Consider the following 13,465-nt stretch of genomic DNA (forward strand, 5'->3'; position numbering starts at 1 on the left):
TGTGTATATGTTGTTTCTGTGCTTGGCATAGGTTCATGGGTCATTGCATGGCTCCTGGATGGGTTGTTATACTAGATATCTATGAACTCCTGCTCTTATCTTATCACACTTATCTACCCATCATCATGTCATGTCTCTAGCAAACTATTCTCCATTCCCACTCTGACTCATCCCAAATCCTTTCTACTACTTTCACCTCCTAAATAACTCTGCCTAAGCTCTTCCCTCCGCTTCCACATCTAACTCACCAAACCTCACTCTACTGCCATGACCTTCCACACAACCCTACTAAATTTTCCCTCATTTATCTCACCCTGCTACTATGCTCTCCCTAACCCTTCCACAGACTCTTCCCTCCTCCATCCCCCTTTACTCATCCCAAGCCTTTGGGTTGAGTAAATGAAGGATATACTCCCAATTAACACTTCTGGATTTCTTTCCTCCTCCACCCCTCCATTACTCCAGTCAATCTAACTAACAAACTCTCATATCCGCATCTCAAATTAACTCATAATAATACTAAAACTGTACTCCTTATTTCCCGATACTAATCCATCACTAATTCTTGTTGGGTTCCAGAGTAGCGTGCTACTCACCGAAAAGCACTTCAACACCTCGTCAGGGGTAGTAAGCGCTATATAAATACTATTACAATACAATACAAATAGGCCCAAAAAGGCATGTGTAAGGTTATTTTCAAGATGGTGATTGTTTTAGGCCATACTAAACATGCGCCCAGAGAGCTGAGTATATGTGGGGAGTGTACTATGGTAATTCTAGTGTCTTCCCACTTCTAACACAAAAATCCAGTTTGAAAGCAGGAACTGTACTCAAAATGTACTCAGAGACTAAAGTCGGTAGGACAAAAGCAGGGTCCTCCCGCAGCCAGACAGATGACACACAAGAATTATTGTGGCATCCTGTTCTCTTTGTTTCGAGTGTGCCCGAAGTATTGCATGTGGGTCACAACAGACCTATCAAGCAGGATTTGACTGTGAAGTGTCACAGAATGCCCACAGCCTTCTGTCTGAATATTATGTGTAGTTCAGGTGTCGTCTCTGACCATTCAGGTTAGCCTATTGTTCATTCCAGGGAGGCATTTCACACCTCATTCACACCTATTTAAGGCTGAGCGTAGGCTGGGGGGGAAGGGGGAAAAGGTGAACAGTTAATGCAAATTAGCCTCCATGAACTTTAGATAGAAATAAGTATAAAAGTTACTTTTCAATAATATTTATTAATACCCATCTTCACCATTGAATTGGATTTTTAATAACTATTAAAACTATTAAGAATATTAGTTTGGTTATTTTTCTAGCTCATCCCTTTTCTGAGTTAGCAGTATTAGTATTTTAAACTGCACTCTGGTTTTCTATGTAGGAGAGCTTAAGCATGTCACAGTGAAAATAGCTTTTTGGACCTCATCACTGTAGGGAAATGGTAATGTTAATTTTCTACATGTCCCACTTTTAAATACCATGCACAGGGCTTGTAGAGGGTTGACTTACTAATATTCAAAAGGAATGATTTTACCCATCTAAAAGGGTTAATTTAACACGTGGCTAGACAAACTTTCTACTGCAGCAGGCAGGCTACGTAGGTTAGGTTTGAAGCCATATTTGTACTGCCACTATTGTGGCAAGCAGATAGGTGCAGTCCACAAGCGGCACTGAACTTCAAGGACCTGGGTGACATTCTACACCATATACTGGTGAATTACAGGCAATTTAAATGTGGGAATGAGCCAATTCAACAATGTTTAAAGGGGCAGCACAGGGACTCTACTCCCAGTCAGCAGGGGTGAAGTACACAATGTTCTAAATTCAGCAAAGCAGAAGAGACAAAAGTCTGGGGGAACATGAGACAAAAAAATAGTTATTTTCTACACAAAGTATGAGGACATCCTTGGTTGGTTGAAGGCACAAATGTATGGCACCTTTTTGGTGACATGACGTAAGTGTTTCTCGAGTACGATTTCAAACATTGCCTTAATTTTTCAATGCGTCTTATCCTAATTAGCAAATTACCAGGATGGAACAGACAAGTACAGTAGGTTTTTGACACCAATTGCACAGCTACCATTGCTTGTTCAAAGTATGGTGAGCCACTGGGGGGGGACACAGTGAACAATCATCTTCAAGTGAACATTAAAGCCATCATAAAGGCATGAGAAAAGCAGGGACTGCTCAACCTCTCCCATTGAGAGTTCTCCAAAACACACAGTCAACATATACCTCACAGCAACCAGATACACTTTGTGGTAAAGCAAAGAAAATATTAAAAGAAAATATGAAAGAAAAGTAGAAATTTTATTAAATAAACAAAATATTGGCCCTCATACTCCTCCCTTATGAATACTAAATAACAAAGCTAGAAGTACATTGATACATTGGAGGAAGGAACCTTGTTTATTTACATCCAGGTTTAATGTTCAGTCACATGGGAGGCAGACCCATTAATTCACCCGAGTCCACGGCGATTGCTATTATCAGCAATGCATCCAAACCAACGTGTCAAAGAAGTCAGTAGTGCGGCTTCCGAGACCTCACTTAACTATGTTAAGGGACAGCCAAAACCATGAAGACATTCACTGTCATCACTAATGTGTGAGTATCCAAAACCCTCTGTCGCAGATGTTAATGAGGTCAGAAAAGCTTACAGAATATTCAGCCACAACTCCCCGAAGGGCAGGAGACCCTATGATCAACACTGGGTCCAATGTGGTAGAAGAATTTCAAATCCACTGTCGTAAGAGTCACAACAGAGGTCTCAGAGAATGCTGGTTACTTAGGCATGTAAACCTTGCCTGGTAACATGAGAAGAATCCTAGTGACCTTCTTTTCAAAGAGGCGCACCTCTCAGCAACAAGCTTTCCAAAAAGGACCACCACAAAGCTTTTTGAGTCACTAAACATAGCAGCCCCTGGAGCAGGTAGCCAGAGAGCAACGTCACAGAGTTAGTTTTACAGCTAGAAGATTGGCACAGTGGACTAATCAAGACTTTCCAAAGAGCACATTCAGTAGAGAGAAGGCTAGAGTGGTTAGCCAAAGTGAAGTTTACTCATAAACCTGGCACATGAAAGAGAACCAGTTACTGGTCAGCAGCATGTAGAGGTAAGAGAGCAGACTTAACAGAGAAGCACCAGGAGTGAGTGACTAGGAATGGGAGGCTGCTTTTCGATCATTAGGCCCAGTACTGGGACCACAGAGGCTTCCAACAAAGCAAATTTAACAACAGTTTCCAGTGTGGCTGACTTTAATGAAAATCGTTCTGGGAGGCTTTGCATTATTAGGAGGCTCAGCGGGGACAAACAAGAACAGCCGTAGGCTGGGATTTACAATAAGCTTCATTGCAGCAGGACTCGAAACTGCAGGTCTGTAGTGGAGGACACGATTCTCTGATGGATGAGATGCTTCAGGCTGATGGTCTGTGTGGAATGTTTTGAACATTTCTCTGCTTAAAGATCTCTCCATCATGACCCACAAGATCTGGAGCTCCCTGAGGATGGGTCATGTTATGAAGAGCACCTACACATTTGTGTAAGTTGAGAAGCCTCTTTCATATGGGTTAAATGTTGACTAACTTTCTTTAAATTGGTCAAGTGGTGAGGTCTCTGAAAACAGCCCTGGACAGGTAATGCTCACTGCACAAGGGTCTGAGGGAAGCTTGATTAGGCTGGGACGTGAAGGGGGGAAAAAAGAGCTGTACCATATGCATAGATAGCTACTCCTAAAAGAGGCCATTGAATTAAGGCACAGAGGGAGGGGGGATAGACTAAAAACACCTCCACTTGTAGATTTCCCTCAACCTTTCATCAGATGCCAAGCTTGAAGCCTACACTATAGAACATACTAGTGAGGATGCCAGGTTAATATTCATTCAGCTGGACAATGTGTTTCTTGTATAAAGTCAGGTCAAGTCAAACCTGTCTGATCCCTGCAAAGGTACACTCAAAGTTGACTCTTCCCTCTTTGCTACCATAAGTGATAACTCGTCAAGACTTAATGACTGTTGACAGCCCATCCAGTGTCTGCACTCACTGGTGTTGACTTCTATAATTGCTAGAGCTACCAGTTTTATCATCCACTGGTGACTGGTCTTTCAGCCTCAACGTAACAGATGAGGGCTTCCCTGCCCTCAGCTCCTCAACTCGTGGCATCGGTTGGTGATGGCTGCTTTGACAGCAAGACTGAAAATAGCGGAGTCTCATCATTCGCAGGTAGCGGCTCTTCCAGTCTCGGCACCTACTGATGAAGGCTAGTCTAGTCTTGGTTATTGAAATCTTAGCACCATTGATGAGGGCTCTTCCAATTTCAGTACACACTGAATGTTTACAACCATCTACTGGTGAGAACTCCTTCACACTATAACAGCTGGCAACAGTGCCTTCAGTTTCAGCACCCATTGGTAACAGCGACTGAAGTCTCGCAATCTTCCTCCACTTCTTCAATGGCTGTGCTCACCAAGACCTCTGTTCCCTCCATGACATGCTGTCCCTTGTGCTGAAAAATTAGATAAGGCAAAAGGTTATTTACAGACATAGTCCGAGAACCTACACATTGTACAGTAGCAGGAGGAGACGTGGGTACTTCGGCAGTGTGGGAGTTCGGGCGTGTGAGATAATTATAAGTATTAAGGCTGAACTTGAGGTGCCAACATCAAACAAGCATATTCTATTCTGTTGCTTTTGTACAGTGCTCACATAGCCATAGGCTACCTCACAGCACGTAAAAGAAGTGGAATACAGATGGGGGGGGGGGGGGAAGAGGATGTCAGCGGGGATGGGGTGGCAAAACACCACCACCGGACAATTATATTATAGAGGCAGACAGCCAAGGCAATTGAACAGTTAACGAGGGTACAGTCCAAGTCCCTGTTAGAAGAGGTGAGATTTCAGGCCTTTTCAACATTTCATGAGGTCTGCTTAGACTTCTTTATACATGAACTGATTTTCTTATAAACATGCATGAAGTTTTCCTTTAACTGACACTCAGCCCACACCTTCAAAAAAATACTTTTATAGCTGCCTTATACCATCTACTTTTATTTATGAAAAGTTGACTATTCGTTTTGACATATGACTTCAGAAAAATTGTGAATGCACTTTGACATTTTGTAATTGGCATCGTACCACATGCAGCTGTGATATCCAAATCCACGCGTTAAGCTGAAAGCCTTTTGTGAGCTGCTGCATTTACTAGCCGCACTAGATGCTTTGACTACATGACCCAATCCAGATTAAACTATCCTGGATCCATCACAGTTGACTAAGTCATGCTCAAACTCAAATACCTCTTTCAGAACATAATAAATTGTCAACAAGTACATATCTGACAAATATATAGGAAAACATTTCACTTTAAAGCAGTCACCATCCACAAGATCAAGCTCTTGTCTTCCCAGGAATGTGTTCTCTATTTCAAACGTCTAAAGAGGAGAACAACACAACAGCCTACAGTTATGCATGTTACAAAACATGTTCCATTACAATATCTTCCAAAGATGTTTTGTTCTCCCTGAGAGCACTTTAAGTGGAGAGCAGTGACAAAGACAAAGTGTGTTGTGCTTTGGAAAAGGACAGAAAGAATGAAAAACATCTGTGACTTTCACTGGGTTCCAGCAAGGAAAATGGGCACACATGAATCTAACTCATTATACCCTACGAGCAGATGATTACAATATAACATTATCTGTTCATGGCATGTGTGTCTGTAGATACACTTCATATATTCTTTAGGGAATTAAAGCACACAGGAGGGAGCTGGAAGCATGCCAAAGATGTGCAGCATGGCATCTGGGAAGGCTTAAATCTGCTGCAACATTGTCAATGGACCTTGGAAATCTTCAAAGTGTATCCATTTGCGAGTACTCCTTCTCTAAGAGATGTAGGTGGTCTGAGCTCTGATCATGGTGGTGGGGTGGAATCTGGATGGCATGTTGTAGGATTCAAGGCAGCACTTTCATACACAATCAAGAGCACCCACTGATCTGAGGTGATGTCTTTCCAGTGAGAGAAGAAGCATCTCAGCCTTTCCCCAACAAATTACGTATGATCAGGGTGGGGGTTGCTTCATGCTGGCTGAGATGCCTCCAATGGAGCCAACTCTGCCATGACCAATACTCCTCTAGGCAACCCGCTGAAACATCTTGGTTTGTTCAGAGCGGCTGTCTCTCTGCTGGACGATAGGAGCTGCGCATTTGAGCTGAAGGTGCAGCTGTATGACGAGTGTGTTTTTACATGTCCTAACAGTGAAATACTGCCACATTCTGTTTTCACTGTTGCAAGGCCTATCTCTCTCATAGGCGAACATGGGGGCTGCCTTTAACTAACTTTTAAGTGCAGCTTCCCTTTGGGAGCGGAAAGAGATTTTGAGTTTGAGGCCTCTGAACTCACAATTTAAAAACACATCTTTTTGTAAAGTTGGATTTTAAATTGTCAGTTTGAAAATGCCACTTTTAGAAAGTGGGCAGTTTCTTGCTTAAACCATTCTGTGACTGCCTGCTTGTGTATTCCCTGTCTGGGTCAGACTGACAGTTGGGCTGTTTTTGAATCTCCACTAGACAGTGACACAAAGGAAGCTGGGGTGTAGCCTGCATATCCTGAAGGGCCATCTAGGCTAGAGTGGAGGGAGGAGCTCACACTTACACCTGAACAGCCTGTGCAGCCCCTCACACAATGCAGTCTCCAACCCCCTGGCGTGAGCCTGGAGCCAGGCCTGAGCAAGGCAGGATCTTGTGTACAAAAGAGACTTTCCATTGAAGTTTGCCAACTTCAAAGGCAGAACGAGGTATAGTAGTGGACCCCAGACTTTTACATTACTTCTGGACTCAAGAGGAACCTCTGCCAAGGAGAAGAGCTGAAGAGCTAGAGGAATACTGCCCTTTTGCCTGTAACTGTGGTGTGCTGGGTTGGCCTGCAGTTGATGCTTCTGCCTGAAAGAGGACACAGACTGGACTTTGTGGTATATTCCTACTTGTGAAGTGTCTCCAAGGGCTGAGCTTGCCTCCTGTTTTGAAGCCTCAGGGCCATCAAAGACTTCCTCTGCCAGCACCTGGACTCTCTGCTGAAACTCCTACCCTGCCAAATGGTGCCCACTCCAGTCCCTGGGCCCTTGAAAGATGAAGCTGGTGGAACCAATAATAAAATCCATGCAGAGGAGCAGAGCAGGGAAATTTTCTGCGCACCACCTGCAATGCGGCTGAAAAAACGACGCACCACCTGCATCACAACTGAGAAAACGACATCACCTGCATCACAGCTAGAGAAATGATGCAACACAGAGGGGGAGGATGAGGGGGAGGAGGTGCAGAGTGTTCATAATGTGGTATTGGGAAGCCCTTTTCTTCCTGCGGGAGGGTCTCCAGGGCAGGCAGTAGTGTTTCATCCACAAACCTGACCCATGAGGAGTGGCAGAAGCCATTATAGCCGAGATGGTGGCAGCAGTACTTCAGTGCAGCCTGAGAGGTGGGTATACATTCCAAAAGACTTAGTGAGGGATTACAAGAGGGAGGATGACATTTATCTGTGGTTCAAGGAGTATTAGCCTGCTCTCCACATGAACATGGTCCTTAAAGCACATTGGGGTGAGTCTGTGGAATCACTTTGAGATAGAGGAGAGGGACACTCTGACATCCTTAGGGGATCCTCAAGGACTAACCTACTCTATCATAAAGGGCGTCCTACTCACTAGATATGGTCTTACTCCTGAGCAGTATAAGGAAAAGTTTAGGTCCTGTATGAAGAAAGATTCCCAAACTTGGTTGGAGTGTGTAGACTCTTTTTGCAAGTCACTGGATGATTGGGTGAAGGGCAATAAGGTGACAACTTCTGAGGGGCTGTACAATTTGATTGCGTGGGAGCATTTGTATAGTCTTCGTTTTCAGAGCTGTGCCAGCACCTAATTGACAGAAAGCTGACTGACCCCAGAAAGTTTGCTCAGGAAGCGGACCGGTTAGAGAGCACTAGGGTCCAAAGGAGGTATGAAGGAGACTCGGCCAAGGATGGGCAGGGTCCCCATCAAAAGAAGCGGGTGGTAAGGGTAAATGGGGGAGGGGGGTGAATGGGTTCTCTGAAGTTCCCCAACCTAGTTCCTAGCGTAAGGATTCCCACCCCCCCACCAAAAAGAAACCATGGGTCTCTACTGGGAAACCTGTAGAGAAGGGTCCTGCAAGTGCTATGCATGTGATCAGGTGGGTCAGATAAGGGGGAATCCCAAATGGCCCAATGGGACACAGGCACCCACTGGTGTTCAGTCACAAGGTTTGGCCAGTGTAGCTCTTGGGGAGGAGTTGGTTCCAGGAGAAGGGTGGGAACCAGCTGAGGTGACATTTGTGTCACTAGGGAACAGTGAGATGCTCCAGAGGACCCTCGTGCCTGAGAACACTAGGACGTACAGGCAGTTAATGACCATCAATGGATATAGGGTGGAGGCTCAGAGAAACACAGGAGCCAGTGTGACTACTCTGAGAAGTCACCTGGTGTCTAAAGAGCAGGTAGTTCCCCATGCACTTCACCACGTAGTTGCAGTAGACAGCTCTGATCTCCATGTGTAAAGTGGCACAGGTTTCTTTTGAATGGGGGAAGGGAGGGCTAGTTTCTTTTGAATGGGGGAAGGGAGGGCTGTCTCAGGTTCCTTGAGGGGAGTCCAACCATGCCTGTGGATTGTCTGCTAGGTGATGACCTGGAGGATTCCCCTTGGACTGAGGTGGAACGCAGGTCTAACTTGGAGATGTTGTGTCTGCCTGGGTAGGTGTGTGTTTTCACCTAGTCAAAGGCAACCCGTCAAGGTGATCAGGAGGCCCTGGAGCCTGAAAGAGTGACCCAGGTGCTAGGCATAAGGAGGAAGGGCAAGAGGCGCAGCAAAACCCGCCCCTGATGTTCCTACGGCCTGGAAAGAGGCTGAACCCGAGTGGGATGCCCCGGAGCCTACAGGGGAACAAGTGGCTGAACTGGGGGAGGTGCCTGATCTGACCCATTGGCAGAAGGAAGGGGGTCCCACCAGGGAGGAATTCTGTGAGGCATAGAAATCATGCCCTACTCTGGAAGGTCTGTGGCAGCAGGCTGAAGACCAGGTCTCTGGCAAGGAGTCTGGATCACACTGGATTTATTGAGAGGATAGCCTCTTGTAAAGGGAGCTTAAGGTCGCTGAGCCTGGGGCAGCATGTGTGCTGGTGGTACTCCAGTTCTTCAGAGCCTTCCTACTGGATTTGGCTCATGATGTGGCTTTAGCTGGATATTTGGGGCAGGACAAGACCTTTGAAAGGATTGTCACCCTCTTCTACTGGCCCCAAATGCACAGGCACTCTGTTGCATACTGTGGGTCTTGCCAAACTTGTCAGGCAAGTGGCGAGAGTGGGGGGAAATGTAAGGCTCCCCTCCAACCTTTTCCTGTGGTCAACACCCCCTTTGAAAGGGTGGGTATTGACATTGTGGGGCCTCTGGATCCCAAGACAGCCATGGGCAACAGGTTTATCCTGGTCTTGGTGGACCATGCCACCCTATTCCCAGAAGCCATCCCTCTCAGATCAATCACAGCCCCTGTGGTGGGCCAGGCAATGCTGGAGTTTTTTCCCGCATGAGGATCCCCAAGGAGGTGGTATCTGACAGGGGTACCAGCTTCAAATCTACTTATATGAAGTCTCTGTTGAAGGAGTGTAGGCAACCTACAAGTTCACCACTCCTTACCACCCCCAAAGAAATGGTTTAGTTGAGAGATTCAACTGAACCCTGAAAGGCATGATTATGGGCCTGTCGGAGCCAATGATGCTCAAGTGGGACGTCCTCTTGCCATGCCTTCTGTTTGCTTACAGGGAGGTGCCACAGAAGGGACTTGGTTTTAGCCCCTTTTAGTTTCTGTATGGCCGCCCTATCAGGGGACCTATGAGTTAGGTGAAGTAGGGCTTGGAAAAGGCCTCCAGTAAGCTTCCCCAGGATGTGTTTAGTTACATGCTGGCTTTTAGAAACCAGACAGCACACTTCAGGAAGCTCGCTTAAGAGAACCTGGTAGCAAGCCACGACGAAATGAAACTCTGGTATGACCAGAATGCCATTCTGGTTGAGTTTTACCCTGGCCAGAAAGTGTGGGTCATTGCTCCAATGGAGCATTCTGCTCCTCAAAACAAGTGTACTAGGCATTTTGAGGTGGTGGAGCGCAAGAGTGAGGTCATCTATCTGGTGAACTTGCGGACTCCAAGGAGGGTCCTGCATGTGAACTGCCTCAAACCTCACTTTGAGAGATCTGAGTTGACAATACTCCTAGCAACAGGTGATGATGTGGAGGAAGAGAGTGAGCCTCTTCGTGACCTCCTGTCTGTCCAGGAGAAGGATTGGTCTGTGGAGGGTGTGAACCTCTCCTCTTCACTGACCCCTGAGCAACTGAGAGACTATCGTCATGTGTTGGACAGTTTGCCTCCTTGTTCACCTTGATCCCAGGGTTCACTCATCTGTGTACACATGATGTGGATACTGGGGACAGTCCACCTGTAAAGCACAAGATTTACAGAGTGACTGACAGAGTCAGGGCAAGGATGAGGTGCCCAAGTTGTTAGCATTAGGGGCTGTTGAGTTTTCCAGTAGTCCTTGGGCCAGCCCAGTGGTCTTGGTTCCAAAGGCTGCTGCCCCTGGTGCCACCCCAGAACTCAGGTTCTGTGTGGACTACTGTGGACTCGACACAGTCACAAAGACTGATCAGCACCCCATCCCTAGAGTTGATGAGCTCATTGATCGGTTGGGAGCTGCCAAGTTTCTCAGCACATCTGATCTAATGTCTGGGTACTGGCAGATTGCTCTCACTGAGGGGGCAAAGGAGAGGTCAGCATTTTCTACCCCAGATGGGCACTACCAGTTCAAGGTTATGCCCATTGGGATACAAAAAATGCCCCTGCCACCTTTTAAAGGTTGGTTAACCAGGTATTGACTGGGTTGGAGGATTTTAGTGCAGCCTGTCTGGACGACATTGCAGTGTTCAGCTCCAGTTGCAAGGAACACCTGCAGCACCTGTGCAAAGTGTTGAAGGCTCTGCAGAAGGTAGGCCTCACTATTAAGGCTAGTAAGTGCCAAATAGGGCAGGGTTCTGTGGTGTACTTTGGACACCAGGTGGGGAGTGGTGGGATGGCACCCCTGCAACCAAAGATTGAAACCATTCTGGCTTGAGAGCCTCCCAAAAACCAGACAGAGGTGAGAGCCTTTCTAGGTCTCAAAGGATACTACAGGAGGTTTGCCAAGGGGTATGGCAAAATTGTTGCTCCCTTGACTGAGTTAACCTCTAGGAAACAACCCAAAAATGTGATCTGGATTGAGGCTTGCCAGACAGCTTTTGATGCCCTGAAGGCAGCCATGTGACCGGCACCCGTGCTGAAGGCGCCTGACTTCTCCAAGGTGTCTATCATGCATACTGATGGTTCAGTGCATGGTGTGGGAGCAGTACTTGCACAGCTAAATGAAGAGGGCCTAGACCAGCCTGAAGCCTTCATTAGTTGGAGGTTACTTCCCCGGCAAGAAGGTGAAGTGCAACTGAGCGAGAAGCTTTTGCTGTGGTCTAGGCACTGAAGAAGCTAAGCCCCTACTTGCTGGAGACTCACTTCTGGCTTCAGACAGACCACAGGCCCCTCGGATGGTTGATGTAGATGATAGGTGATAACCCAAAACTGTTGAGGGGATCCATCTCTCCTCATGGAATGGACTTTACGGTGGAACACAGCCCTGGAACAGAACACACCAATGCTGATGGTCTGTCCAAAATTCTTCTGCCTTAGTGACAAGAACTCCCATGAGGATGGTTAGTTCTCCCCTCTTTCAGCAGGTGGGGGAGGGGGGCGCACATGTTAAACCTGGCATCCTTGGCATGGTCTCCCCTGTGTTTTTTGCCTCTGCTTCCTAGGTTTTGACTGTGTGCTGAACTTTGTTTTTGGTACTGTGGGGACTCTACCACTGCTGCCCAGTGCTAAAGTACAAGTTTAATTTGTATGTGTAATGGGCCTTTCCATGATTGGAATGTTTGTTTTACTAGTGAGTCCCTAATAAAGTGACCAAGAGGTGCCCAGGGCCTGTAAATCAAATGCTACTAGTGGGCCCTGTAAACATGGCTCAGACCTCCCACTGCAGTTTCTGTGGGTATACCCACTTGCCATGCCCAACCCCCCCCTTTTATACATGTAAGGCACCTCTAAGGTAGGCCCTAAGTAGCCCAATTGGCAGGGTGCAGTGTATGTTAAAGGTAGGACATGTACTGTTGTAGTAATAGTAAATATCAACACATATGAATAAATTGAAAAACACAAAACAATCGATTTTGGTATCATTTCAAATTGTCCAATCCAGTCCAAATATTTATTGTAGCCCATCCATGGTAATACAATTCAAGCCAACACGTGTTTCGTCAAGGGAAAATATTTTCTTACATCCCAAACGACCTCTTCAGGGCTAAAGATTTCTCCCCCTCATATGCAAATCTTTTCATGGGGTGATTTGAGCACAAATGGATTTGGGGTCCTTTGTCTACCCAACGGCAAACATATATATTGTTCTGGGGACGGTATATCGATGATTGTTTTTTTATTTGGACCGGTGGAGAACAAAAATTGATTGAATTTTGCAGCTTTTTAAACTCGAATGTCATGAATGTGCAATTCATATACCAATTTAGCTCAGTAAGCATTGAGTTCCTGGAGGTAGAGGTGTTTATTGCAAATGGTAAAATCCAAAGTAGACTCTTTCGCAAAGCTACAGCTTGTAATTCTATTCTTTATGCGGAGAGTGCACACCCTAGACACCAAATAGTGTCGATTCCTTTTGCAGAATTGGTGAGGGCTCGACGTAATTGCAGTCTGGATGAGGAGTTCTTAAACCAGGTAGAAGACATGAGCATGAGATTTTTAGCACAAGGTTATTCTAGTAAGGTGGTGAGGAAAGCACAGATCAGAGCCAAACTATTAGATAGAAAGAATACCTTGAAAAATAGGGATCGTAATAAGATGGTGGATCAGTTTAATAAAGTTTGATTTATCACAGACTATAATGATGCCTCTCTGATTCTAAAAAGATTCATGACTAAACATTGGAGTATATTGTCACAAGATGTTTCATTAAAGGACCTGATACCGGAAAGAGTCTTATCATCATATCGGAAAGGTAGGAATAAAAAAAATATTCTGAGTCCTAGTTTCACCACCAGTTTTTCTGACAAGACATGGTTATCTACTAAAACAGTAGGTTTTTTCAAATGTGGTGGCTGTGGAGTATGCCGTTGGGCATGCCACAATAGCAAGGAGTTCTCAAATGGGGGGAGACAATATACAATTAGCTCAATAATGAACTGTAATACTACTTTTGTTGTATACATAATACGTTGTAAATGTACTAAAATGTATGTTGGTAGCACAATACGTGCACTCAAAATTAGAATTGGAGAACATGTTCGGGCACTTAAAAATGTAGATGTTAGATATCCAATAGTAGCACACATTA

The 13,465-nt window shown here is 45.6% G+C and overlaps 1 protein-coding gene across 1 annotated transcript in view; it reads right to left on the reverse strand.

Moving 5' to 3' along the window:
* Positions 1–2,290: 2,290 nt before the first annotated feature.
* ZNF76 (zinc finger protein 76) overlaps positions 2,291–13,465 on the reverse strand; it is a 161,310-nt gene continuing 150,135 nt past the window's right edge. The window contains exon 13 of the mRNA XM_069238803.1: positions 2,291–4,502. Within this exon, the coding sequence (XP_069094904.1) occupies positions 4,395–4,502 (108 nt within the window). The 3' untranslated portion in view covers positions 2,291–4,394. The remainder of the gene's footprint in view (positions 4,503–13,465) is intronic.

This window comes from Pleurodeles waltl, chromosome 6 (genome assembly GCF_031143425.1).
Source record: "Pleurodeles waltl isolate 20211129_DDA chromosome 6, aPleWal1.hap1.20221129, whole genome shotgun sequence".
NCBI classification, from domain to species: Eukaryota; Metazoa; Chordata; class Amphibia; order Caudata; family Salamandridae; genus Pleurodeles; species Pleurodeles waltl.